The sequence below is a fragment of the Rhineura floridana genome, chromosome 22 (genome assembly GCF_030035675.1).
Source record: "Rhineura floridana isolate rRhiFlo1 chromosome 22, rRhiFlo1.hap2, whole genome shotgun sequence".
Lineage (NCBI taxonomy): Eukaryota > Metazoa > Chordata > Lepidosauria > Squamata > Rhineuridae > Rhineura > Rhineura floridana.
The window spans coordinates 3,149,275-3,177,057 of record NC_084501.1 but is presented as its reverse complement, the minus strand read 5'-3'; the positions used below and the strand labels follow the sequence as shown (position 1 = coordinate 3,177,057).

At 43.5% G+C, this 27,783-nt stretch overlaps 1 protein-coding gene across 2 annotated transcripts in view; it reads left to right on the top strand.

The window, feature by feature from the left end:
- The first annotated feature begins 4,329 nt into the window (after positions 1-4,329).
- The window catches only part of ITGA10 (integrin subunit alpha 10), a 92,134-nt gene continuing 68,680 nt past the window's right edge, over positions 4,330-27,783 (top strand). Inside the window, exons 1-5 of one of the 2 annotated variants that reach the window (XM_061606891.1) lie at positions 4,330-4,419; positions 11,906-12,017; positions 20,471-20,580; positions 23,169-23,257; positions 26,966-27,080. In XM_061606891.1, the coding sequence (XP_061462875.1) occupies positions 20,472-20,580; positions 23,169-23,257; positions 26,966-27,080 (313 nt within the window). In that variant the 5' untranslated portion in view covers positions 4,330-4,419; positions 11,906-12,017; position 20,471. The remainder of the gene's footprint in view (positions 4,420-11,905; positions 12,018-20,470; positions 20,581-23,168; positions 23,258-26,965; positions 27,081-27,783) is intronic. The other variant, XM_061606892.1, reaches the window with a different exon arrangement.

Here is a 27,783-nt window from a genome sequence, read left to right as displayed (position 1 = left end):
ACTGAAACTGATATCCTATCAAGGCAGGAGTGGGGAACCTTTGGCTATCCAGATGTTGCTGAATGGCAGTTCCCATTATCCCTGGCAATTGGACATGGTTTCTGGGGCTTATGGGAGTTGTTTGGAGGGCCAAAGGTCCTCCACGCCTGGTCTAAGGGATGTGAGGAATGCCACATGTCTTAGAGACACTCACTCAACTCACAATGCCTTGCCCACTCACTTCGAGGGTCAGCCTCCTCTCTACCCGGATATTTTTTCTTTATTAGATCATATGAACGAATATTATTAGCTATTTGTTTAAAGAACAGGCAGTGGCCAGATGTGGGAGGGTGCGCTACTAAATGGTTGTGGCTACTGGGAGAAGAGTGGGACTCCACAGCAGGAGTGAGCAGATAGCAGATCACCTTTGTTTCTTTACTAGAACCCCAAGGTCCCCAGCCTGATGCAAAAGACATACACTAAGGGCTCATCTACATGGTGGTTTAGTGTGTGTTGGGTGCTACTCACACCTCCTTTTAACTCTCATGGTTCACATGATGTTACAGGCAAACAGAAGCTATTACACAGTTTTCCCCCTGTAAATCCATACTAACCCAAAGTTCTGATAATACAAAAAGTTTAGAATACGGCTCTGCTCTGCTCCACACGTCTTTGCAGATGGTTTTCTTTGATGTTTTTTAGTGGGCGGGTGAATCGTCACTTCCTGCTATTCCCCATTCTCCGCCCACTAACTCTCCCATGAATTCCATTTTATTTCTGGTGGTTTTTCTAACAACTTTCGACTGCTCTGTCCTTCCCCCTTCACTGTTTGCTGCAGCCCTCCCTTCTTTCCTCTCTTCCTCCCCAAGTAAACTTCCTTCAATCCTTGTAACTAGCGATGGCAATTGCCGTTGGATTTTATAATTATTTCTCATATTCTCTATCTTTGTGGAGAGAATTTTGAAGTAACATTTCTCTGTGCCTGGTTTCCAATTCCCCCCCCAAAAAAATCTAAAGTGGGTTTTTTTTAAGTCACCTCAAAAATATTGATATTAATATCAATATTTTGAGAGAAAAATACTGATATTTTATTTAAAATATCCATATTATGTTGATTTGGTTTTCCAGGAGGAAAAAATTAACTCAGAAAAAGGAAGGGGCAGCAGAGAAAGAGGGAGCAGATGACCCCACTTCTTTTCAACCACCAAACTTCAGGAAGCAGTGGGGGCAGGAGGGAGTGGAAATACTGTGCAGGTCAAAAATATTTGCACATGCTCAGTAACTGAGCAACTGGAGGGAGTAAAAATGTAAAAATAGAGGGTGGGGCCACAAGGAAACAGTGACACTAATCTTTCCCAGAGGAACACCTACTTGTGTGAATGGAAAACAACAGATTTGAAGCCACCATTGAGCACGAAGTGTGGACCTTGCAAAACTATTACAATGGTTAAAGCAGTGTACTTGCTACAAAAAAATGTTCCCATGTGGATAAGCCCTTAGTGTGCTTCCAAACTCTGGTGGGATTCAGTCACATACCAGCAAACTGAGGTTGCGCATTTATAGTTGATTGGGAGCTCTTGCACAACAAACCTGCTTCCCCTGAAAGATCAGACTTTTTGCCATAAAAAGTCACAGGAGAATGCATTGTAAAGTATGGGATAATGCACTTGCTTCTTGACACAGTGTCATCTAATCTCCCTACAAACAAATCAAAATGAATGCTCATGAAATTACCATGCACCATTCTGATTGTAGCATCTATGTATTTAGATATGGGGTGGGTTAAGGTATTTTCCAGGAGAGGAAATGTTACTTGAATTGTTCTGCTGCTCTTCCATTTTATGCTGAAGAATTCTGTTTTATTGTAATATGATCTATTTTTAAATATGTATTTTGTATTTTCTTATATTTGTTTAATTGTGGTGGCCTATGGCTTTCAACAATAAATATTTCTTCACTCTTAAAAAAAAAGAAATACCCAATGTCAATCAGGATGAATGCTCAATAGTAATCTAGAAGAGCCCATAGAATTGGAGAATTATGACCCCATGAATTTGCTTTGAGTATCCAGAACTGAATGGATCTCACAGTCCTCTCACACAAAAATCCACTCCTGGTTACCACAAACTTTCTTCATTTCAGCAGCATAATTTAGGAGGGAGAGTCACTTTCCTGCTGCTTTTGTTAAAACGATTGGGAGTCAAAAGTCCTTTATGATCTACTGCATCTCACTCAGTGAGCTACCAGTAGACTCAGATCTACCATATCTTCTACCCTTCGTCTCTGATCTAAAGGACCAAGATCAATATACAAGATTTATTAACATGTGCATCCTGCTACCATCAGTGGTTGCACTGGAAGCCAATTCTCATAGTACATATTTGCTTAAGGAAACAAAAATATCTCTGTCCAGCCTTGCATGTAGGGGAGTCTATTTATTGTCCCACACTTAGATTCCAGACTTGTGTATTTTCTCCCTGATTACCAAGTTCAGCTGAACTACACCAACCTCCAATCTGGTGCCCTCCAGATATTTGGACAACCACTCCCATCAGCCCCAGCCACCAAAGAGTCCAAAACATCTGGAGGCACCAGGTTGTAAAAGGCTGAACTGCATGAAAAATTTGGCAGGGTTTGCTTTTGAGTTTGTGTAGACGTTTGTAGAATGCTACAGAAATAAGAAACCACTATTTATGATATGAGATATATATATATATAAATTTCAGTCTCCACACGTCCACCCTTGCTTCGCTTGTTTTCCTTTGGCATTTGGAATCTGGGACATGGACAGACAGAGGTGTTATTGTGCGAGAGGCATGGAGGGCGACACCCTTTCCTTACACATCCTCTTGCAGGCCAGGAAACGCTTTGCCAGTCTTGAGTCTGAGCTGCCATTGGGAGGGCCAGCTGCTGCTGATCTATTTTGGGAAATTATTGTCTCAGACACTGGTGGTGACTTTGAAGTTACCGTGCCCCCGCTCGCCCATTTTCTTGCTGAAAAATGAAATGCCAGCTGTTTCTGACAAAACCTTTTTGACTCCTTTCATATATAGTTGTAATCCTCATTTTCATACCGTATACGACCACCTTATATTGTTTGTATGATGTGTGGTGTAGTGGTTAGAGTGTTGGACTACAACCTGGGAGACCAGGGTTCGAATCCCCACACAGCCATGAAGCTGCCTGGGTGACCTTGGGCCGGTCACTGCCTCTCAGCCTCAGAGGGAGGCAATGGTAAACCTGTTCTGAATACTGCTTAACATGAAAACCCTATTCATAGGGTCTCCCATAAGTCGAGATCGACTTGAAGGCAGGCCATTTCCATTTTTACATTAGCTAAGCCCAGGTTTCCAATATAACCAGCTAAGGTCAAATTGGTCAGTAAGAACACAGAACAGCCTGCTGGCTCAGGCCAAAGGGGGCCATCTAGTCCAGCATGCTGTTCACGAAGTGGCCAGCCAGAGACCCCAAAGGGAAGCTCACAAGCAGGACCTGTTGTGCGCAAGAGCACTCTCTCCACTTGTGATTCCCAGCAACTGGTTTCCCAGTACTGAAGGCAGAGGCCCTACTCTGTTGGTCTTTCTGAGTGTTTCTGCTAACTTTCCCCCTTGCCTGTTACTGCTGCTGGGATGGGACTGTGCTGGGACCACCAAGGGGCACGCTTTCCCACCTGTCTTGCCCCGCCCCTCTGCCTGGACCATACCAGGAGGAGCTACAGAGTGAGAGGTACAGGTAAAAAAATCTTGGATTTGAATATGCTTTCCAAGTGTTGGGATTGACAATTTTTTTTTATTTTGAATAAACTTTTTTAAAAAATCAAAAGAAAAAAATCTTTTTTTGTCAATCCCAACACTAGAAAGCATATTCAAATCGAAGATTTTTTTACCTGTAATTCTGTAAAAGTCATTTTATCTGAATTCTTGTCCCTGTAATCGGATTTATGTTGGGAAGACATCAAGACCATTAAAACTCAGAATTGGGGGACATCTTTGCAATTTAAGACACCAAAGAATGGGTGCTCCGTTGGTCAGACACTTTGTTGAGAAACTACATAAGCCAAATGAGAGAACTTTTGGGGCCATTGAAAGAGTTGTGGGTAATGACAGATTACTCAGCAAGAGAGTTATTCTGGATCATTTCTCTGAAAAGTCTGGGACCTCTAGGGTTAAATGAGGATCTGGATTTTTCTGAGCTTAAATAAAATAAGAAGCAAGTGTTCTACATGAAACCTGGTTTACTGTCTGTAACAACTATATATGCTAGTCAGTCACTGTAAGTACCAGCTGGATCAGTAAAATTCACAAATGCAGTGATTGTGCGGCTGGGCTGATTTATATAGTATGGATAGTAGCAGGCTTTAAGTTTGGTTTGCATTCAGTGTGGGGTTTGGATAAAGAATTTGCACTGCTTTGACATAGCTAAGGAGATATAGCTCCACAGGTCAGTACAGGGCAATGTCTTTGTGTTTTTCTGGGGGAATGAGAGAGTTTTATGTTTAAGCTGCTTTGTAATGGCTATTACAAGATTTTGTTCAATTTGAGCCATATAGTATGGTTTTATAAGATGCCGGTCTGATGTTAATGATCAGGGATATAATGAAAAAAAAATAAAATGTTTTTTAAGTGATTTATATAGAATGCAGTCTCTAAAAATACTCTGCTGTGTTTAAGACCATAGTGTTGTCTCCACAACATTAATTTGAGTTTGTCTGAATGTTTTTAGCTCCTGAAGAAGGAAAGTATTTCCAAAACGCGTAGAGCACTACAATAAATTTTACTCGGTACCAGAGCTTGCCTCTTCTTTTTGTCTCACACATTAGAATAAATCTTGCTGCCATCTTTACTATTACTTCAAATGTACCAGAGCTGGGGTCTGAGGACAAATTCCCAGGCAGAGCCAAAAGGCTCAGCTGAATCCTTTGCAACAACTATCTGCCAGAAGAGGAATTTGAACAGAGAAGGCTTTTTGAGCCAGCCAGATGGGTATTTTTGTGGGGCAACATAAACTGTTCCCTGAAAATTCAAAAACCAGCCCACGTTCGCTTCTGGCTTGCCCTTCCCTCCAGAGTACGTTCGCTGAGCGGATGTGGGATGCTGCCGCTAACCCGAAACAGACCAAATTTGTTGGGAACTTTGTGAAAGTTGGATTGAAAATCTGGCTGATCAGGAGCTCTACCATGTCAGAGGGAGGGAGGCTGTTTTAGCAGCTGCAAGCATCAAATTGTTTTTCTTCTTGACCAAAGAAATCTCACCCCCTCAGCACACACATTCCCAACAACATTGCCTTAAGCTTAGGAGATGCAAAGCAGACAAGAATCCAGCAGAAGGTCTGTGGAGACCCTGTTCTATGTGTAGAAACAAGTTTCTACCCACCCAAGTAGTTTGTTTATTTACTGACTGACTGTTCATATTTTGCGCTATCATTGCACCTATGATGTCAAAACGTAAACAAACAAAAAAGAGGTCCCTCTCGCAAGGAGCATACAGTTTAAAGTTCATTCAGGATAAGACAGGCAAAATTATTTTCTAAATGTTTTGGTTCCAGCATTTTTAAAGGAATGCTTTCTCCCATATAGGGTTTTATTGAACCACCCCCAAATCAGTGGTTCCTCCAATTGGCATGCAATTTTGTGGAGGGCTGGAGGCTGAAACATCCCCCCCCCATTGAACCCAAAACAGTAGCCAAAATGACCCTTAGGATGGTTTTTGTTTCACTCTAACCTTAGAAATCCCACATGATTCTTCCTTCCCATTAAGTTCTCCAGAGGAGATTCCATCCCACGTGCCAGTACCATCTCATGTTAGCTTGGTCAGTCTGAGCAACAGAGCCTTCTCTGTGGTGGTGCCTTGGCTCTGGAACTCCCTTGGAACCAAGGCCTTTCCCTCTTTGTTTTCTGGTATTTTGTAAATGGGCTTTTTACAATTTATTAGTTTCTGCTTGTGAAAGATGGTTCCTGCTGAGGTTTATTTTATGACTTTCATTGCTCTCTCTCTCTCTCTCTCTCTCTCTCTCTCTCTCTCTCTCTCTCTCTGTGTGTGAGTGTGTGAGTGTGAGTGTGAGTGTGTGTGAGAGAGAGAGAGAATTTATTCTGTGAGCCACTTTGGGGGACTTGAGGAAGAAAAATGCCACAGAAATGCTAAGATTTAAATAACAGATAAGATAAATCTACACACTTCTGACTTGTGTTGTTGATGACGTGAGTGCTAGCCAGTTGTGCCCTCTCTAGCCAGTGCATTGTATTGGCCCTCCCAGTTTGCCATACCACGAAATGCTGCACTTGCACTCAGGCCCTCGGTTTTCCGTTCTAGTTCTACGTTGCAAGCAGCAGTCCGCTGCACAGTATTTTCCTCCATAAGCTTGTTGTCATTAAAATTCTTGCGGGTTATGCATCATCTGTGTGACCTTCTCTTCATGATACCTTTTAGCCAGCTTTTCTCAGTTTAAGCTGAACAGGTCCCCCCCCCCCAAAGTTCACCCAGGTGAGAAATAGAGAGATTTGTACTGATAATAGCATGGATGCTTTCAGATTGTCCTCATTGAACCAAAAATGTTGTGTTCCATCTCTGTTCCGTCCTTGAGGCTTATGGTTCACAGGGGACACACTCAGGAAAAGGAAAGGATGTATGAAGCTGCATGATATGGAGGCAGGCGAGTGGTTCATCTAGCCAAGAATGGTCTGCTCCAGCTGCCAAGAGCAGTTCTTTCTGACTCCTCTCAAGCAAGGATCTTTCCCAGCTGTGCTGCCTAGGGATGAGCGAGAATTTCAATTAGGTTCACATTTCAAGCTGAATTTATCGAATTCACACTTTCCTTTTTTTTTTCAATTAATTTTTATTCAAATTTTCAAAACCAAAACAATACAAAAAGAAAAAACACAAATCAATAACTAACACAACAAGAAAAGAAAAAAAATATAAAAATATTGACTTCCGATTTGTCATAGTTCAGCTATAAATCTATAATATATAACAAGCCTGTCTCTTAATAGATTATAAAATCACCTTCCTTCAGCGGTTATCTTAATTGGTTTCAAATCTCATTAACATCATATCATTTTATTCTTCCACAAAAAGTCAAAGAGAAGTTTCCAATCCTTGAGATATATGTCCATCAATTTTTTTTCTAGATAAACGTGTCAATTAATCCAACTCATCAAGTCTACTAAGTCCAGTAATTTCAAATCGCTCTTCTTCCATTATCCATATTGGTTCCATCTTCCATCTTTACGCACCCAATAATCTTGCTGTCATAGTCATATAATAAGAGTCTGATAGGAATTTCCTTTATCACAGATATTTTCTTGCCATCAATTCCGAACATATCACTGAAGTATTGTTGCAAAGCCGCATCTCTGTTCCTCTTTTTTACATGATACACTAGCACATCTCTTGAAGATTTTTCCATTGACACAAAACAGGGATTAAATCTGTTAACTTTCTCCATTTCAAGTTCCATCAAATCCTTCCAGTCCAGGAATTTTTTTGAACCGATAATATCTTTATCTCCAATCTCTTCAATTCCTTCACGGACAGCGCTGAGTTCCAAACCGTAATATTTATCTCCAGGATCCATCACAGCCAGGAAATCCAAATCTTTTTCCATGTCCATATTTAATCCAATCTCCATAGTTTGAACCTTGCCTTTAATTTCTCTTTCATCCTTTTTTGGTTTTCCAGATCTATCTATTCTCCTTTCTCATAGAATCCTGAATTTCTTTCAGCTCCTGTCTCATTTCGTCAAATTCAATTCTCAACGCTTGACTATTATTTCTCAGTTCTTGTTTTATTGACTTAATCCCATTCATTATTTTCTGAAACATGTCTAAAGATAAAGTCCCTTCTTGTACATCCATGATCTTCTTAATTGTCATTCTTAAAGCCAAAGGAACAAAACTCCTTCAATTTTCAATGTCCCAAGCAAAGAACAGTTTATTTCTTTATCCAGTTACAAAGGAGTTAATCTTTCAAACCAACTGACGTCACACTCTAGACAGTCCTTATCTCTTGTATGCCCAGAAGTGCAAAAACAGCTTTAGTTCACAGCGTCCAAATAACTAGTAGCAGAAGGAAAGAGCAGATTCGTCAAAAAAAAGTAGATCAGAAAAAATAGTCCCAGACATGTGTTACACAAAAGTCTTATAAATCAAAAAGATTTTTCCTTTCTCTTCCAATCAGAAACCCCTCATCCGCTGAAATCTTTATAATGCTATTTTCCATGTCAGCTTTTTGCAATAAAAAAAAAGATAGGCTATGTTTATTTTCTTCCCCCTTAGTTCCGTGAGGAAAGGGAAGTTTTGGCTCACCCAGGTTTTCTTAATTGCTGTTCCTTTGACAAATCTCTTTAGCTGTATAGATAAGAAAATAATAAAGTGTAGACAGGAGAATGCTTGCCTGTTAGTCCGTCTTTCTTTAAAGAAAAAAAAACGGATCACTTATTCGGCTGAGCTTAGCTAGAAATCCTCGCTCTGTCCGAACTGCTGGAAGACCTTATTTCACAGACAATTCTGACGAAATCCAGTCTCCAACAATCACAACAAAGCTGTGTGGGAAATCTCACGATTCTTCCTTATCCGGAAGAAATTATCCCCAGTCAAAAAAGACCCTTCTGACTGGATTTAAAACTGAAAAAGTTTCATCCAAGACGGGAGCCCGTCTCAGGGCTGCACAGGCGGAGGGATCCTCCTGGGAAGTCCGAATTCACACTTTCCAAAACAACATGAGAACTCAAACACAGCCATCCTTCAAAATTTGCACTTATTTGAATTTTGCAATGCAGTTCACCAGCCAAACAATATTCACAAAAATGCATGTGTGAAGAGGAAAGTGTGCATGAAAATGAATATATGAGTGAAAATAATATGCAAAAATGCATTATACGACAAGAAATGTTTTACAAAAAATGTGTACGTTAGTCAACATTGCCTTCTGTTAGATGAAATTCACACGAAAATGCTGGAGAATTTTCATGAGGAATTAAAAAAAATTGCACATTGCTGCAGAAACGTGGAGAACCGAATTGAAGATTTTGAAAATGAAAATCTGAGAGAACCAAAACTGGCGGATGTTTCCATCCCTAATCCTGAGATCCTTGACTGATGGTGGTACCTTCTGCCTGCCAATGCATGAGCTCTGCCACTGACCGGTAGACCCTCCAAGTCAGGGATGGGGGATCTTAGGTCCAGGAGCTGAATGTGGCCCTCAAGTCCTCTCCTTCTGGCCCTCAGGCCACACCCCTTGCCAGCCCTCCTGTGTACCTTCCTTGAGTGTTTTTGCCTGGCTAGAATGTGTCCTTCAACTCTGATAATGTCTTGCTTCTCTGGATGGAGGAGAGTGTGAAGAAAGTAGCCTACTATGTTGTTGTTGTTGTTGTTATGTGCCTCCAAGTTGACCGTGACTTATGGCGACCCTATGAATCAGCGACCTCCAGTAGCATCTGTCATGAACCACCCTGCTCAGATCTTGTAAGTTCAGGTCTGTGGCTTCCTTTATGGAATCAATCCATCTCTTGTTTGGCCTTCCTCTTTTTCTACTCCCTGCTGTTTGTCGCATCATTATTGTCTTTTCTAGTGAATCATGTCTTCTCATGATGTGTCCAAGGTAAGATATCCTCAGTTTAATCATTTTAGCTTCTAGTGATAGTTCTGGTTTAATTTGTTCTGACACCCAATTATTTGTCTTTTTCGCAGTCCATGGTATGCGCAAGCTCTCCTCCAACACCACATTTCAAATGAGTTGATTTTTCTCTTATCCACTTTTTTCGCTGTCCAACTTTCACATCCATACATAGAGATCGGGAATACCATGGTCTGAATGATCCTGACTTTGGTGTTCAGTGATACATCTTTGCATGTGAGGACCTTTTCTAGTTCTCTCACAGCTGCCCTCCCCAGTCCTAGCCTTCTCCTGATTTCTTGACTATTGTCTCCGTTTTGGTGAATGACTGTGCCGAGGTATTGATAATCCTTGACAAGTTCAAAGTCCTCATTGTCAACTGTAAAGTTACATAAATCTTCTGTTGTCATTACTTTAGTCTTCTTGACGTTGAGCTGTAGTCCTGCTTTTGTGCTTTCCTCTTTAACTTTCATCAGCATTTGTTTCAGATCATTACTGGTTTCTGCTAGTAGTATGGTATCGTCTCCATATCTTAAGTTATTGATATTCCTCCAATTTTCACACCTCCTTCATCTTGGTCCAATCCCACTTTCCGTATGATATGTTCTGCGTATAGATTAAACAAATAGGGTGATAAAATACACCCTACTATATAGCCTACTATACAAAGGTAAAATTAACATTAATTGCTCCACAATTGCTTGTGGCCCCTGGGAAGGCTGCCTAGAAGGGAATGTGGCCTATTTGAGCTCCAAGGCTGCAGGGAGAGGTCCCCCACCTCCAATCCCATATTTCAATTGGAGATGATGGGGATATGGGCCTGGCGCTTTCTGCATGCAAGTTGTCTCCTACCACAGAGCTCTGCCCCCTCCCTAGCAACAGGGAAACCACCGTCTGCCAGGTTGGGCCATTGGCCCAACTAGCCCCATTTTCTCTGCCTAGCAACAGCTCTCCAACATCCAGGTGAAAAACCCTTTCCCACTTTTGCTGATCCATTGAACTGAAGATGCTTCCAGGGATTTATCCTGAGGCTGTGCATGCTTTCTACCAGTGAGTTATGTCCACTCAGCCACTCCCCAATTTGTTGAGTTTGTGCTAGCTAACTTGTTTTTTATGATTGGGGGGTTGGTCCAGATGTCATCTGATGGGTCATCTACAGCCCTGTGGTTCTTGGTTGTAAGACTGAGGTTTGGTCAGGATGGAGAGGTTTAATGGGCAGAAGTGCTAGAGATTACCTTGATGGCCCTGGCAGAGTCCTCAAGGCAGTTCTGGAAGGACAGAGCTCTTTGGGAATCAGGGCTCCTCGGCTGTCAGCTCTCTCTCTCTCTTACCCCCCCCATCCCAAACTGGGAGTGAATGTGAGAGAAGAATAGCTAGGTCTAACCTGGGAAGACACAAATTCTGCTCACTGTGAGAATCCACTGCTATGACGTTGGGGAGCCCACCCCACCCCGGAAACATAATGAGGGACCAGTTGGAGTGTTAATTGCTGTGGGCTCTTCCATCTTATTCTCAGCTTGTACATATGTGTAATTAAACCATATATAACAAAGACACCACCATCTCCACCAGTGATCTTCATTCTTTGGAAACACCAACCTGAGGTCTGCAAACCCCAGTGCTGTAGTTGTCCAGGGTCTCAGGGGGTCTTAGACCCCTTACATTTTTAGGAGCCAGGTCCCAGCAGGGCCCCCATATTTCAAGCAATATCCCTAGTAGTGAGAAAAGGCAGTCAAATAGTAATAGTGATAGAGAAGCAGAAAGCAGCATTCAAACCTGGCCAGATTATTCTATAATTTTAGAAGGGGGCGTGGCTGTGAAGGGGCACGGCTGTGACAATCATGAAGGGACCCTGCACTTCTGAATTTGCCTCTGCACTAGTGTCCCTGAGATAAAGATGATGATGACGGTGATCAACAATATTATATATATAATTGCTTTTATTAAGCCATTTACAACAAAAAGTCCTTTGGGCAGTTTGCAAAATCATAAAGTTTAAAATACCCCAATATAAATAAATAGCAAAACATACCTTACAACAGTACAAATGCAACCAATATAAAATCATCATAAAACCAGCACCACCAGTACAAAATCAGTGTAAAAATAGCATGGGGGAAATACCTGTGCCATTTATTTATTTAATCATGTTTAATATGTTTATATCCTGCCATTTCATTTGTGTGTGCAAAGCATTTCACAATAAAAATAAATAAAATCCACATATCAAGTTAAAAGACAGTAACATAAGTAATAAAAATATATTTTTTAAAATGCTCTCAATTTCTCTCCCTTGTTCTCTCTTGTCTTTCAAGGGTTTGGCACCCCATTTAACATTGATGTGAAAAGACCTCAGATTTTCCGCGGCCCACAGGAGGCCCAGTTTGGCTACAAAGTCCTCCAGTACACAGCTCAGGGAAAGAAGTGGTAAGTCCAGGCTGGTTAAATTTTGTGAGCTCTCAAATGAATATGAACTTTCCCCTCTCATTAATAGATTATCGCCAAAACGTACATGTCGGTGTAAGCTTCATACCACTGCATCTGACTCTCCAGGATAATTGATCAGTTGTCCAGAAAACTGAAGGAAGTCTGTGAATGAGGCTAGACCTACCATTAGGCAGCGTGAGCTGGCCGACTCAGGCAGCTGATTTTCAGTGTCATGAAAGGGCAGCTAATGGCTGGCTCTTTACTTTTTAAATATAAAGTGTGGCATTTTTACTACCACCAGGGAGGGTGAGGGGTGCTTATGGGGTCTTTCCTCCCCTCAGATGTCAAAATACTTTGGGCAGCCTTTGACACTGTGTACTTTGATCGGCGGTGGGTGGAGGATTTCCTGCTCCACCAAGGCGATAAAATGTCTTGGGGCTGGCCCTGTCTGTAAATGTTTTTAGAGGGGGGGTCCTGAGGGGTTATACTTCTCCAAAAGAGGGAGGAAAATTAGCACTTTGAGGGCCAAAACAGAAGGGGGGGTTACAGGCTGAAAAATTCATGAGGGGATTGTGGAGTTGTGCTGCTCTGCTGTGCTGGCCCCACGTTTGGTAGACATGTGAAAAGGCCTTACATGCCTACAGAATATGCACATGCAGAACTCGTCCACACGAGGGGATCCCTGATTGGCCCAGGAGGATCCCTCTGTGTGCAGAGAAACTTTGCATATTCATATCTGTATGTGTGTAGAACCCCTCTCATCTGGCCACCGAACACACAGCTGACAACAGGCCCATGGCTGTTGTGCTTTTCTGGCGGCAGGGGCAAGGCTGTGCAGCATGTTCAAGTCAACTTCTGAAAGAGACTCGAAGTCCTATGGAGATGCTTTGATCATACTTTTCAATATCACTGTGGAGCCTCAGGCCCAGGGAGGGTCGAATGTGGCCCTCCAAACCTCTTTATCCAGCCCCCAGGATTCTCACTAGGCCCCTCCCCTCCGGAGGCCAGCACTCCTCTCTCCAGGCCACGCCCACCTCGAGTGCTTGGGCCTGTGCGGAACGTGTCCTTGAATTGCGATAACGTCCCTTGCTTGCCTGGGAGGAGGATGGAGAGAAGTGTGTGTAGAAATCCCTGACTTTTGTATGCTTGGATTCTCATCTTTTGCTCCGTCCACATTTGCCATCCATATGGCCCCCGGGTGGTTCCCTATGAGGGGATGTGGCCCTTGGGCTGCTACTGCTGCCGCCTCCTCCCTTGGGAAGTAAAGCACAGCCGCTTGCTAAGGACAGAAGGCTATTGCGGCTGTGTGAGGTGCTTTCTTTCCCAGCACGAATAGGAGGTGCAGCACATGAGTTCTGTGCATATAAAAGAAGGCAGTAGGGATGGAAGGCTATTTGGTTCTCTCAGTTTCTAATTTTCCCTTCTTTTTATTATTATTATTATTGTGGTGGTGGTGGTTTATTTCTATCCCGCCTTTTCGCCAAAAGGCCCTCAAGGCAGCTTACAAAAAATAAACACAAATATAGAAATACATATAAATAAAAACAGTACAATTTACAAAAATTAAATAACAAGGTAATAACATTATTAAAAAGCAACAATAACAACTTTCAATGAAAATACAATAACAAATCACACTTTCCTAACACTTTCCTAATAAATTCCTAACAATTAGACAATGTCTACTAGTTCTTACATCAGTATGTCTACTATCAAAACATGATACCACTGAGGTGTCTTCCTGGTCCTGCATCTGCCAGTCCTAATACAGGAAAAGGCATAGGAGCGGTCCAGCTTTTTGCCAACATAGACGGTGTCCACGGTAAGCAGTACTTCTACTTGATCACGGGGATGAAGCGGTCGACGTTCCGGCTCTTGTAGGTCGTTGCAAAGGTGGAAATGACGGGCTCAGAAAGAAAGGAGAGGAACGAAGTAGAAGCCTGCTTGGTGTGGGCGGTCTGCCCACGGGAGAGATGGAAACAACGGGCTTTGAAAGGGAAGGGTGGAGGCCTGCTCGGCATAGGTGGATCTGCCCGTGGGGCATACCCCTGCGCCAGAGCTCATATTGGCAGCAGAGATGAGTGGGCGGTATTCAATAGCTCCGGAGCTTGTGGAAAATAGAAGTGGCACAACTGCATCTCTGCCGGTAACTCTGCTCTGCACAGGTCCCGAGAGGCAAAGGTGTTCAAAATAAAGCACCAGCAGCTTGCCCAGTGCGCTCTCTCCACTGTCTTCTTGCAACCTCGCAGGAACCCCGCAGGAACCCTTCATGCTGCCACCATCTTGCCCAGCTCCATATTATTATTATAATTAATAATAATAATAATAACAATATTAACAACAACAACAACAAAAGGTCCAAGAGTGGGTTACAACAATTTTAGAATACAGCATTAAAAACAATTTAAAACAACCTGAAATCACAAAATAGGGTGGGTGCTAAAAATATACATCTCAGGTGTCAAAGGGCAGGGTAATGAGGTGCGCCTCCAGCATTCACCCAAAACTGAACTGAAGGTGCCAGATGCGCCTCTGTTCTCCACATTTCTGCAGTGATTTACAAATATTTTATTTTAAAAATCCTCATGAAAAAATTTCAGCATTTTGATGTGAATTTCTCCTAATAAACACGCTTGTATGCAGATTTGACTAATGTACACATTTTTGCAAGCAATTTCTCCTAACAGAATGCATGTTTGTATGTTATTTCCATTAACATATTCATTTTATGCACATTTCCCCCTACTATATGCATTTTTGTAAACATTGTTTGGTTGGAGATCTGCATTGCAAAATTCGGATGTGTGAATTTCAAAGGATGGTTGTATTTCGGTTCCCATACTGTTTCACAAAGTACAAATTTGATAGATTCAGTTTTCAACGCAATCTGAATCAAATTTCCCCCCAACACTAGAAGGAGGGAAGGACAGCCTTGCCTGCCTCCTCAGTATCACTGCAGCTGATGGTTAAATTGCTTGCAAAAATGTGCATGTTAGGGCAAGTGTGCACCAACTCTGCAGCACGCTAATGCAGCTTTGTGAGGACCTTCCTCTTTTAAAAAATTGCAAACTGAGGCAGAAATGTGGCCAGCTGAACTTAAAGTTGAACACACTAGAAAGTGAGAGCACCCGAAATTGTCAGATTCTTCCCTTCCTACCTCTTGCTGGGAAGGAAAGCCCTCCACAGCCATAACCTTCTCCCGACGATGGTGGGTTTCATTGCCCAAGAGCTTGGGGGTGGGAGGAAGGCTGCTTTTCCCCTGAAATGGTTTTTTTCCCACTCACAATTGCCCCCTCCCCCATCCTAGGGATGCTTGAGGACTTTGTGTAGATGAGAAATTAGGAATCCAGTAGATTTTGCATGATGACATGATTCTCAGCGGTTCAACTTATCAGAAATATGCCTTGAAATAATATTTTGAGAGAAAATATAATTGTAAATATGCATTTTGAGAGAAAATGCATAACTACATGCTTAACTACATATTTTGAGCTAAAATGTGTCTTTAAATTTGTGCTTTGAGCAAAAACACATCTTGAAATATGTATTCTGAGCTACAATATGCCTTTAAACGTCTTGAGTGAAAATATACTTTTAAATATGTATTTTGAGCAAAAATGCACATCTAAATACCTGTTGTGTGAAAATGAGCCTTTTCTGAATATTATTTGGAGAGGGTTTTTTAATTAATTTACAGATTAATGAGGAAACAGAGCAGAATAATGTATAAGTGACACAGACAAGAACATTGTTCTTCAACCTTGGGTCCCCAGATGGTGTTGGACTACAACTCCCATCATCCTTGGCCATTGGCTAAGCTGGATGGGGTTGATGGGAGTTGTAATCCGACAACATCTGGGGACCCAAGGTTGAAGAACACTGTGCTAGAATTAGACAGTAGTGATGTGGAAGAAGACAGTCTTCTCCTCTGCTTTTCTCCCTCCATGGGAAAAGTTGTGGACATCTGTATCTCCCCCACTCCACAGTCCACACACAAACACACGGTATGGGGAGAACAATCTTGAGTGGACAAATGGCTGCTAGGGGACACTTTAAAGCAGTCCTTCCTCCTTGCCCATGGTTCCTAGATGCCTGGATGCTTTCCCTGGGTGGGTCAGGGGGACTTCTGTTGCGGTGAAGGTTTGGTCTTAAGGTTAAGGATCCAAGTATAAGAAACTAAGTAGGTGATGGCTTCCTGACAGGTTGTGGTACCTCAAAATGGAACCGATTCCCTAGGTAGGTACTGAGCTCTCCAACCCTGGAGGCATTCAAGAGACAGCTGGACAGCTTCCCCCAAAGAATCATGGGAAGGGAACTTTATGAAAGGTGCTGAGTGTTGTTAAGAGACTCATATTCTCCTCATAGAGCTACAATTTTCAGAGTTCTCTGGGAAGAATGATTGTTTGTAAACCAATCTGATAGTTGTAGTTCTGTGAGGAAAATAGGAGTCTCCTAACAGCTCTCGACACCCTTCACAAACTACCCTTCCCAGGATCCTTTGGGGGAAGCCATGACTTTTTAAAGTGAAATAATAGTGGAATAAATGTCCGGTGTGAATGTGGCCTCCGTTGGATTCCTGTGTGGCCCCTTCCAGTTCTACTGTTCTATGATTCTATTATTCTGTCTGTCCTTCAGTCAGAGGCCTAAATGCAGGTCCAAAACTAGCACCCTGATGCATGGCTGCTCTTTCCTCTTTCTTTGGGGCAGCCACTGCCGTCTCTGGCTTCCAGACGTCAGTCCTTCATGGCTGAAAAAAAGGGGAAATCTGAGCTGTATCTTAGATTTCCCCCGACTGGATTGTGAAAAAAGCCAAACAAGAGAACAAAAGGGAACTACTGGCAGCACTCGTGTCCTTGAGAATAATTCACAGATGGCAAAGAAATTCAGCATGCCAGATATCCTAATGTTCTGTTGGGGGGAACCTGGGACAGGCAGGGAACTGGGTCCAAAGATCATGTGGATCCAGGAAACACAAATAGAGGCACTCGTTAAGGGACATAACATGCAGCCCCAGTTGGTGCTGGTGGGTGTTTGGAGCAGAGGTTTAGGCTGCTCTCCCATGATGGCTCAGAGCCTCGTGGAACCTGTCCTGGTGAATGAGTTCACCATATGTCTGGCGACTATGACTTGAAATGATGCTGGGGGTGGTGGAGGAAAGAGGATGTGTAATGGATTTATTGATGGAGATGGGATTGTCAGGGAGCCCTGGGCTCTTGGATTCAGTGTAGTAGGCTAACAAGGTTTAGAGATGCCAACTGATCAGGGGCAGGGCGGGACAGTGTGGCTTGCTCCTGAGGTGCAGAACTTTTCTCGGCTTGGAGATGATGATGATGATGATGATGATGATGATTATCCTGCCCTTCCTCCCGGAAGAAGCCCAGGGCAGCAAACAAATGGCAGAACACTAAAAATTCTATAAAACATATTAAAAAAAATATAGAACATATCAAAAACAAAACATCTTAAAAACAAAACAACACCTGCTGATATCCACACTGTTGCTGTTAAAAGCACAGCTGCAGGATCCACTTGAAAGGTTGGCAACATTTCCTGGAGTGTGATTTCATGCCACCAAACCCTCTTCTAATAATGCACTATTGGCTGGCATTATGAGGCCTCTGGACTGAGAGTTGTAAGGAGGCCCCGATTCCCAGCATGGTTTGACAGTCAAGCCCCCTTCCCTGGGAAGTGTACCTCTGTGAGGGGAATAGGAGGTCTCCTAACAACTCTCAGCACCCTTAACAACCAGCGGTTGGTGGTGGTGGTAGTGGTGCACACCCAGCAACCTATTGGATCTGTCCCCTTCTCCTTTCCCCTGCTGTTTTCAGAAGTATTGAGTGAGGAAAGGAGGTGCTCAGACTGAGAAGAGGGCAGGGGAGTGGTTCCTAAACCGTTTCCCCCATGGATCACTCGAATTTACTGAAGGTCTTGGCAGACCACTTAATTTATTTCTCTGCCTGTTGTAGCAGTCGTAATGTGCCACAGTAGATGCTGTTTGATCATTAATGGAATATAATGGATTCTATGGAATTCAAATTGTAATACAATGAAATACAATATATAAGAAATACCACACACACAATTAATCATCGATAAAAATATTTAATGTGATGGATGTGCCGTCTCCTGTCTTCAACCACAGATCCACAGATACACCGTCGGCAATCTGAATAAAGCTCACGGACCACTGGTGGTCCACAGACAACAGTTTGGGAGCCCCTGGTGTAGGGGACCCACTGGGAAGGGGATGGAGTGGGGGAAAGGAGGAATGAAAGAAGGAAGGGGATGCAAGAGGGAGGGAGGCTTTCCCTTTCGCCTCCCTTCTCTCTCCTGCACAAACATCCAGCCAGCCCTGCCCTGTCAAATTTCACAGTTCATTATCTTGCTTTCAGTAATTATAGGTGATACAGCGGCTTTTTAAAAATTGCAAACTACTTGTTTTTTACAATATGTAATTTCCACTCACAACAACCCAGTAAGGTAGCACATTATGTTCACCGTACTTCCCTCTTTCCAGATATGATGCTGAAGCTGAGGGGGATGGTGATTTGCTCAGTAGGGCTGACGCCTCCTTCCCCCCTTTTCTGGGGCAGGCCCTGCACCTCAGGAAGAAGAGCTGCATGAGGTGCAATCAGCAGGGAAACTCCTAGTGTTTTTATAGCCATCAAAAGGGCTGGTGCTTTGGCAGAAAAAAAAGTTAGCATTATTCTTGATCAAGAGCGAGTCAGTGACTTGAACCCACAGCTCCTAATTCTGTGTCCAGGTCCTTTTGGGGCAGGACCAAGCTTTCTCTCTAAGATATAAATATAAGAATAAAATATATTTTATGAGGATGTGGACAAGCTGTTTGAAGAAGTATGGCCAACCACCTGCCCCCTTGATTCTCTTAGAGCTAGCTGTAGGGGGTTGACTGGGTGGGTTCAGGGAGTGATCAGTGCTTTACTGGAGAAGGGTGAGGCACCATCCACCTTGAAGGAGGCAGTGGTATGTCCCCACCTTAAGGAGATCTCCCTGGACCCAACTGTCACCCAGTGGCCAATTTCCTCTTTTAGGGCAAGGTCCTTGAGAGGGTGGTGGCAGTCCAGCTTCAAGCACGCTTGGAGGAAACTGATTACTTCGATCCATTCCAGTCTGGCTTCAGCATCTCCCTGGACATCTGCTGGGGAGAGAGAGAGGGGGAGTGCAACTCTGCTTCTCGATCTCTCAGCGGCTTTTGATATTGTTGACCACGGTATCCTTCTGGAGCCTCTCTGGGAAGTGTGGCTGGGGCACTGTGCTTCAGTGGTTCCACTCGTACCTCCAGAGCTGTTTCCAAAAAGTAGCTATGGGAGGCTACTGTTTGGCACCATAGGAGCTGTCCTGTGATGTTCCGCAGGGTTCCATCTTGTCCCCCATGCTATTTAACATCTATACGAAGCAGCTGGGAACTGTCGTCAGGAGATTTGGAGTGATGTGGATGACACCCAGCTATATCTCTCTGTTCCATCTGAATCAGGAGAGGTGGTTCAGATGTTAAACCGGTGCCTTGAGGTGATGGGCTGGAAGTGGGCCAATAAACTGAAGATGAACCCTGACAAGGCAGAGGTGTTATGCATTCTCAAGTTTGGGAGGTAGGAGACAACCTGTCCTGGGTGGGGTTGTACTCCCTTGGAAGGAGCGAGTCTGTAACCTGGGTGTGCTCCAGTATCCAACCTTGTCACTGGAGGCTCAAGTGGCCTCAGTAGCTAGTAGTGCCTATTTCCACCTCCAGTTGGTTCCCCAGCTAAGGCCTCTTTTGGATAGAAACGAGTTGGCCACTGTACTCCATGCTCTGGTAACTTCCAGACTGGATTATTACAATGCGCTCTATGTGGAGCTGCCTTTGAAGGTGACTCAGAAACGTTAATTGGTCCAAAATGCAGTGGCCATTCTCCAATTAGAACTCGTATAACCCCTGTTTTAAAACAACTGGATTGGTTGCCAGTTTGTTTCTGGGCCCAATTCAAGGTGCTTACGCTAGTGTTTAAAACCCTAAATTGCTTAGGCCCCAAACCTCCTTCCCTACAGACCCTCTCAGATGTAAAGATCAGCAGAGGGGCCCTTTTGATAGTTCCACGGCCATCAGAAGTTTGGAGGATCGTGGCCTGGGAGAGGGCCTTCTCTGTGGCAGCCCCTAAGCTGTGGAATCCCTTCCCCGCACAGGTGTGTCTGGTGGTACCTTTGTTATACAGTTTTCATCATATGCTGAAGACACCCTCATCTTTGATACTTAAGATATGTGTTTTTAGGACCTTCTCTAGTTGTGATTGTATTTTGTTTAAAACGGTTTTTAATGTGTTTTATATAGTTATCTGTTCTGGGACCTTTTGGTGAAATTGAAATAATAAATAAATAAATAATATATTCTGGAAAATAATGTGAAAATATTGGTGTGGTTTACTCTAACTATGACTTCATAATGCATTGCCCAACAGGATGCTGGTGGGAGCGCCTTGGGACGGGACAGCGGATGACCGAAAAGGTGACGTTTACAAGTGCATTGTGGGAGAGAAAAATAATTCCACATGCGCCAAAGTCAACATTGGTAGGTAATGAGATCACTGTTTGGAACTTCTGCATCCAGAGGCAGTCTACCTCTGAATAACAGTTGCCCTCCTGTCCAGCTTGTGGGCTTCCCATTGGGGCATGTGGTTGGCCACTGTGGGTGACAGGATGCTGAATTAGAAGGCCTTTGGCCTGATACATAAAGGCTCTCCATAAGTCCTTCAGGGCAGCCGTGGGGAACTTGTGGGGGTGCTCCAGAGGTTGCTGGATTCCAGCTGCCATTATCCCTGGCCATTGGCCATACTCAGGCCCAGTGCCAGCAGGTCGCCAGGTCAGGCACTGGCTGAGGGCCCCTGCGGCTGGGGCTGGGAGGGTAGCGCTCCTGCTGCACGATCCCCACCAGCATTGGGTCACGGGCTGCAACCAGACGATGGTGTGGATTGCAGAGCTGGAGCTCCACTCTCTCAGCTGGAATCACCCCTGCATGTGAGTGCAGCCAGTGCATGCTTAAATATGCTCGTCAGTGCATCAGTGCACACATCTGTCATCACCCATGATGATGGTGGGGACATCAAAATGCCTCTTCCACCAACTTGGGTGATGGTAGGCATGCACATTGATGCATGGGATTGCATGACCAGGCATATTGAAGTGCTGTTGGCCAGTTTGAAAGCATTCCGTCAACCTTACAAGCTGAAATTGATTCGAGTTTGTTCTTTATTGCTAGTCACTGCTTTTACCCATCTGTGGGTTTTTTTGCTCAGAAAAAATATCGATAGTAATATTGATATTTTGAAGGAAATATTGATATTGCCTTTAAAATATTGATATTTTGAAGTGAAGTAATGGAAAGTTCTGTTCCAAATCCGAATTGGGTGGAATTCTAGCACATTCCTAGTGAGTGTGTGTGTGTGTGTGTACACGGGGAGGTGGGGGCCCACTGAGGGGTGTGCCCGAGGACCCTTGGTGGGCTGGTGCTGGTCCTGGCCATACTGTCTGGTGCTGATGGGCGTTGGAGTCCAACAACATCTTTGGAGGGCCACAGGTTTTCCATCCATGATTTAGAGCTTGAATGGTTAACACTGTCACTAGGGTTCAAGGAGAAATTTGATTCAGTTCACATTTAAAAATGAACCCACTGAATTTACATTTCCTAAAACAACACAAGAACTGAGATGCAGCCGTCCTTTGAAATTCACACTTCTCCAAATTTTGAAATGCAGTTCTGCAGCCAGGTAATGCACACAAGAATGCACATACTAAGATGAAGTGTGCGTTGAAATGCATATATTAATGAAAATAACATTCGAAAAATGCATTATATTCAGCCAAATTGCTTGCTAAAACATGTATATTAGGCAAAACTGCATGCAAAAATGTGTATACAGTATTAGGATAAAAATGAGAATATTAGGAGAAGGAATTAGCATTAAAATACTCATCAATTTTCATGAGGAGTTTTTGTTTTAATTGCAAACTGAACAGACTGGAAAATTGAGAAATGGAGAGAGACCGCTTTTTATTGTGCCCTAGAACTGACTGGGAGTGCCCTTGCAGCGAGCCTAAGGCAGTCTTTATAGTCTATTGATGCTCCAGAATCTGTTTTATAAACCTTGGCCTCCATGTTCAATTGTGTAGATAAAAGTGCTTTGAAAAGATGTTTTGTTTTAACATGTTTATAAAGATGTTTTGTTTCAATATATTTTAGAGTGTTTTTAGTGTTTTTGTTTGCTGCCCTGGGCTCCTACTGAGAGGAAAGGTGGGATATAAATTCAGTTCATTCATTCATTCATTCATCATCATCACTGTCATCATCCCAGAGGTGGAGAGGAAGGTGCCCTCCCGTTTAAGCCTTCTATAAACAGTAGTTAAGGGGGGCTCCACAAAAAATAAGAGACGCCCTCTGGACTCCTGTAATTGGGAGAGAGGCCCGATAGTCTGTTGGTCCCTTCTGTGATTTTTATCATCCTTACAAAACCAGGCATGACCCTGCAACTTGCAGGAACAGAATCCATGGGGGTTTGGGGGTGGGGGAGGCAGGTTTAAACATTCAGATGTCTACATAAAATACATCAGTATTTTTTTTGCGTCGCACTTGGAGTCATCTTGGGGTTGTCTTGGAGAAAGAAGACAATGGAAGAAATGTTTATAGTGCTATTGGTCACAGAAGATGGGGTTAGGTGGGGAGAAGCACAATGGGACATTGGAGAATATTTTTAGATATTTTTATAACTGTTATATTCGGTTTGTTTTGTTTATTCTGTTATTATGTTATGTACATTGTTGAGATTTATTTTTTAGTTATGTTTATTTAAAATGTGATGTATTGTTTTTTCTTTTTAATAGCAATTGTACCAAATATGAACTGTATATTGTATATTGTTTACTGATTTTTATGTTGTAAACCTCCCAGAGAGCTTTGGCTATGGGGAGGTATACAAGTGTACTACTACAACTACAACTACTACTAATAATAATAATCAGTAAGGATGGTTTTAATTTGCGGGGCAGCCTCACCCCTAAACCCAGCCCCAACTATGTACTGTCAAGGCTCACATGTTTGTGCCCCTCCCCTCCTTCTGCTTCCCCTTTTCTCTCCCCCCACCCCCATTGTGAACTGACATTTAGGTGACGTGGCCCTTCGGAACAACTCCAGGCAAATCAAAAACATGCATTTTGGAATGACACTTGTGGCCAACAAAGACGACGGGTTTGTGGTGAGCAATTTTTGTGGTGTCTTTATCTGTATTTAAATTAAAACACACACACACACACATACATACAAACATACAGAAAATGAGATCTAGAAAGAGCTTAACCGTGCAGCAATTCTTTCAGTGTAAGCTTAAGGCTGGGGTCCCCAGCGTAGTGCCCATGGGACCACCGCATCCTCAGAGACTCCCTTGGTGCTCAAGGAAAGCCCCCTGGCCCTTCCATTAAAAAAAATGTTGAGGGACTGCCTTTGGGGGGGGAGCGCTTGCTTTTGGGACCTTTTATTTATTTTGGGATGTGTGATGGTATTTTGCCTGTTTTTGCGGAGAGGGTTTCTGAGCATCACCAGTTTTTCTTACCTGAAATGGGTATTTTGCAGTACCCACAACAGTTTCTTGGATTTTCAAATGTGTCCCAAGCCTAGGGATGGGAGAGAAATTCAATTCATTTCATATTTAAAGCCAAAGTTACCAAATTTGCACTTCCAAAACAATATGAGAATCAAAATTTGCACTTTTCTGAATTTTGTAGTGCAATTCTCCAACCAATCAGTGTTTGCAAAAATGCATACATTTGAAGAAAGTGCACATATTAGTAAAAATAACATTAAAAATGGAGTACATTAGGAGAAATTGGTTGCAAAAATGTGCACATTAGTCAAAACGATACAAAAATGTGTATATTAGGAGAAATTTGCACTAAATGCTGAAGAATTTTCATGAGGATTTAAAACATATATATTTGCAAACTGCTGCAGAAATGTGGAGGACTGAGTTTAAGATGTTAAAAATGAGAAACTGAGATAAACAAAATTGACAGTTCCTTCCATCCCTACCCAGGCCCCCAGAATGTTGTGGGCCCCTGTCTTAAGGTAAGGCTGTACTAACCCACTTGCAGCTAGGCACATAACTAAGACAGACTTTCAGTTCTGGAGGTCCTCTTCTGAAGACAGTAGTCATCTGTCCTCGGTCCTCTATCCCTCTATTCCTCTATCCTTCTACCTTCTACCTATCTGTCTTCTATCTATCTATCTAATCTGTGATAGATTCAGAGGCATCTGGGACCTCATCACCAGGCTTCAGTCAAGAGGCTCAGGGCAGGCACCAGCCTCCCCCCTGTGTATGTGTATACATGCCTTTGCGCACATGCACTTAAATATGCCCAGTTGCTTCATCTTGCTTATCAGCACACATATGTGCCATCTTGGAGGATGGCAGGCATGCGCGCTAACACACAAGGTGAAACAGCCAGGCCTATTTAATCACCTGCTGGCTGCATGCGCATGTGGGGGTGATGTTGGCTGGGAGAGCAGAGTTCCTGCTCTGCTATCCACACCACCATCCGGTCGCATACTGCGACCCAGTGCTGGCAGGGATCACGGAGCGGGAGCTTCTGCCTCCCAGCTGCGGGGCCCTCAGCCAGTGCCCGATCTGGCCACCCGCTGGCGCTGGGCCTGAAGGGGCTGGTGTAATGTTGCCAGTGCTGAATCTGTAGTAATCAGAGAGTTTTGTAGTCGGCCCTTGCAAAAGTATTTTGTCATTCTTACAAAAGAAAAGTAAAAGACATAGGGGCTTGCCCCAGAAATGTGTAGAATCGTTCAGTTACTATAAAAGACAGAAGAGTATGTCATAGTCAACGACCTACTCAGAGTAGACCCATTGAAATCAATAGACATGACTAACTTAGGTTCATTCATTTCAGTGGGTCTACTCTGACTTAGTTGAATACAACCCATAGTAAATATCCTGCAAACATGGGGCAAGAAAAAGCAGAGCAAGGAAAAAAATATTAAGGCTTTTAACGGTAAGCTTGCCATTCCCACCCCCAGCGTAACTCCTGCGTCTTTAGCAGCTGCGTGGCAGGCCGAAAATGCATTTCAGATTTCAGTAGCAGAGTGGAACAAGATTCACAAAAATGTTATTGGATATATTCAAGATTTATTTATATTTTTAAAAGTGGTGTATTTTAAGAGTACTTGTGGTTGTTTTGTCATATCTCATGATAGCTACAGCAATTTTATCGACATAGGACAAACAACAGCTACCTGTTTAATTCCTATTAAGCAAAGGGATTTATTGTCAGCAGCAGAAGGGGATGACCTTCTTTAGGGGAGGAGTGTCTGCAAAGATCACACCTGCAGACTCATTCCCAGAAGGTTCCGCATGCAGGCGATGGCACCCCAAAGAGCTTCATTCCTTCCCTGAAGAGCTGTCCAGAGACACTGTGGAGCATATCTCAGCCAGTGTGGCTGGGCGTTCCCTGCAAGCAGGGGAGGCCATGAGCTGCCTGCCTGGCATTTTTGTGGCAGGGCTTTTGTTTACTCTTGAAGCCCGCGTGAGCAGCTGTGTGAAACTGGCCTGCAGGCAGCGAGGCCCTAAGAGTGGGGTGCCTGGGACATCCTTTCAAAGCAGCAAACAATACTGGGGGTGGGGGGAACTGCAGTTGCTGTTGAGGGGGAGTCCAGCAAGTGGACAAGGGCTGTGGAGATGGGACATTTGGCCGAATGAGGAATAAACACACATTCATAATTCTGCACTGGGAAACGTGGAATTCTACAGCCTGTATTATTATTATTATTATTATTATTATTATTATTATTATTATTATTATTATTATTATTATTATTATTATTAATACCCACCTTATGGCCAAAAGGCCCTCAAGGCGGCTTACAAAAAAACACAAGTATAAAATACATCAATAAGACAATAGTTTACAAAAATTAAATAACAAATAACATTATTTAAAAAACAGCAATTACAACTTCCAGTGAATAATAAATTCCATCTGCTTCAGCGGTCCCTATTTATCAGGGGCCTGCCCCATGTTTCGGTCCCAGCTCTGGTACAAGAATCAGCCTTTGAACTTTGCTGAAAATATTCCCCGCTTCCAATCCTGCCCAAAACTCTCTCAGATTCTGAAGGTGCTGGGGATTTTCTAGCAAAAGAAGAGTCAAGGAAGCTGCCTTATACTGAGTCAGACCATTGCTCCATCTAGCCTACACGGACCGGCAGCAGCTTCCAGGGACATTCTGAGCCTTACCTGGAGATGCCGGGAACTGAACCTTGGACCTTCTGTATGCACAGTATCTGCTTTATCACTGAGCTATAATGGCCTTTCTCCCTAAAAATAAAATAAGATTCCAGTCCTCATGGTTCCAAACAGAGGATTGGTGTAAAGAGGAACACAGGAAGCTGTCTTCTACAGAGTCACACTAGCTCAGTGCTGTCTAAAGTTGCTCTGCCACTAGGATTGCCAGGTTCCTGACCTGAGACTGATCCTGTATCTTTAGGAGAAGAGAAAGTCAGCCAAGTGCAGGTGTTCTGGCAACCCTGTAATGAGAAAAACCACAATTCTCCCTTCCCTTGCACAACTTTTAAAGATACAGAAGACCTCTTGATTGCCAGGCCCGGCCTCCAAGAGGTCTTCTGTATCTTTAAAAGTTGTGCAGGGGAAAGGGAGAATTCCACCTTGTAGCTTTTCTCATTACAGTGTTGCAAGAACACCTGACTTTCTCTTCTCCTAAAGATACAGGATCAGTCTCAGGCCAGGAACCTGGCAACCCTATCTGCCACTGAACTATAACCCTTCCCCCTCACAGAACCTTAGTTCCCAGGATGCCATGTAAGAGAGAGCCATGGCACTTAAACCACTTTGTGTTTTCAAGGTGGGGGGTGGGCAAGTCACTGTGTCTGATTCTCTCCTCTTGACAGGTGTGTGCTCCTCTGTGGTCCCAGGAATGTGGGACGTCCATGTTTAGCACCGGGATTTGTACCAGCGTGGATGAGAACTTCCGCCTGACAGAAAACATCGCCCCAACAGCTCAGAGTAGGTTGGACATCCTGCACAATGTGTCAGATTTCTAAAGTGACAAGCACTGGAGGCCTCTACTGGAAGCCCTTCTCTCTAATCTCAAGCCCAGCAGGTATAGTTATGCTGATCCAGTATAAAGGGAAGTGGCACTCTGTACATGGTTCCAGGCTATGGTCTGAAGACACACAAGGCCAGCTTCCTGCTGAAGCTAAGCAGGGTCACGTCTGGTCAGTGCCTGGATGGGAGACTGCCTGGGAATCATGTGTAAATAAATAATAAATAAATAATGTTCAGAGGCACTCTTATCTTCACAGATTCCAGGGCTGAGGCGCACATTTAAAGTAGGTCACAGGCTTCTGGTGAGGTGGCCTGTTTCCAGGACTGGCTCCAGGTTTGGGGGAGCCCTTAACAGGATTCCCTCTGGGTTCACATGGATACACATGGCACAGCACCAAATGGGGAGAGGGCCGGGACCTCAGCAGATGCCCAGTGATAATGGCTAGCCAATCTGTGGCCCTCCAGATGTTGCTGAGCTACGATTCCTCTTATCCTGGACCCTGACCATTGGCCGCGCTGGCTAGTGTGGCCATTGGGAGCTGAAGTCTGACATCATCTGGAGAACACCGCATTAGATACCGCTGGCCTAGAGCAACAGAGGCAAAATATAATAAAGTTCTTGTAAACGATACATACTATCCTAGTAAAAATGAAGAGGTGG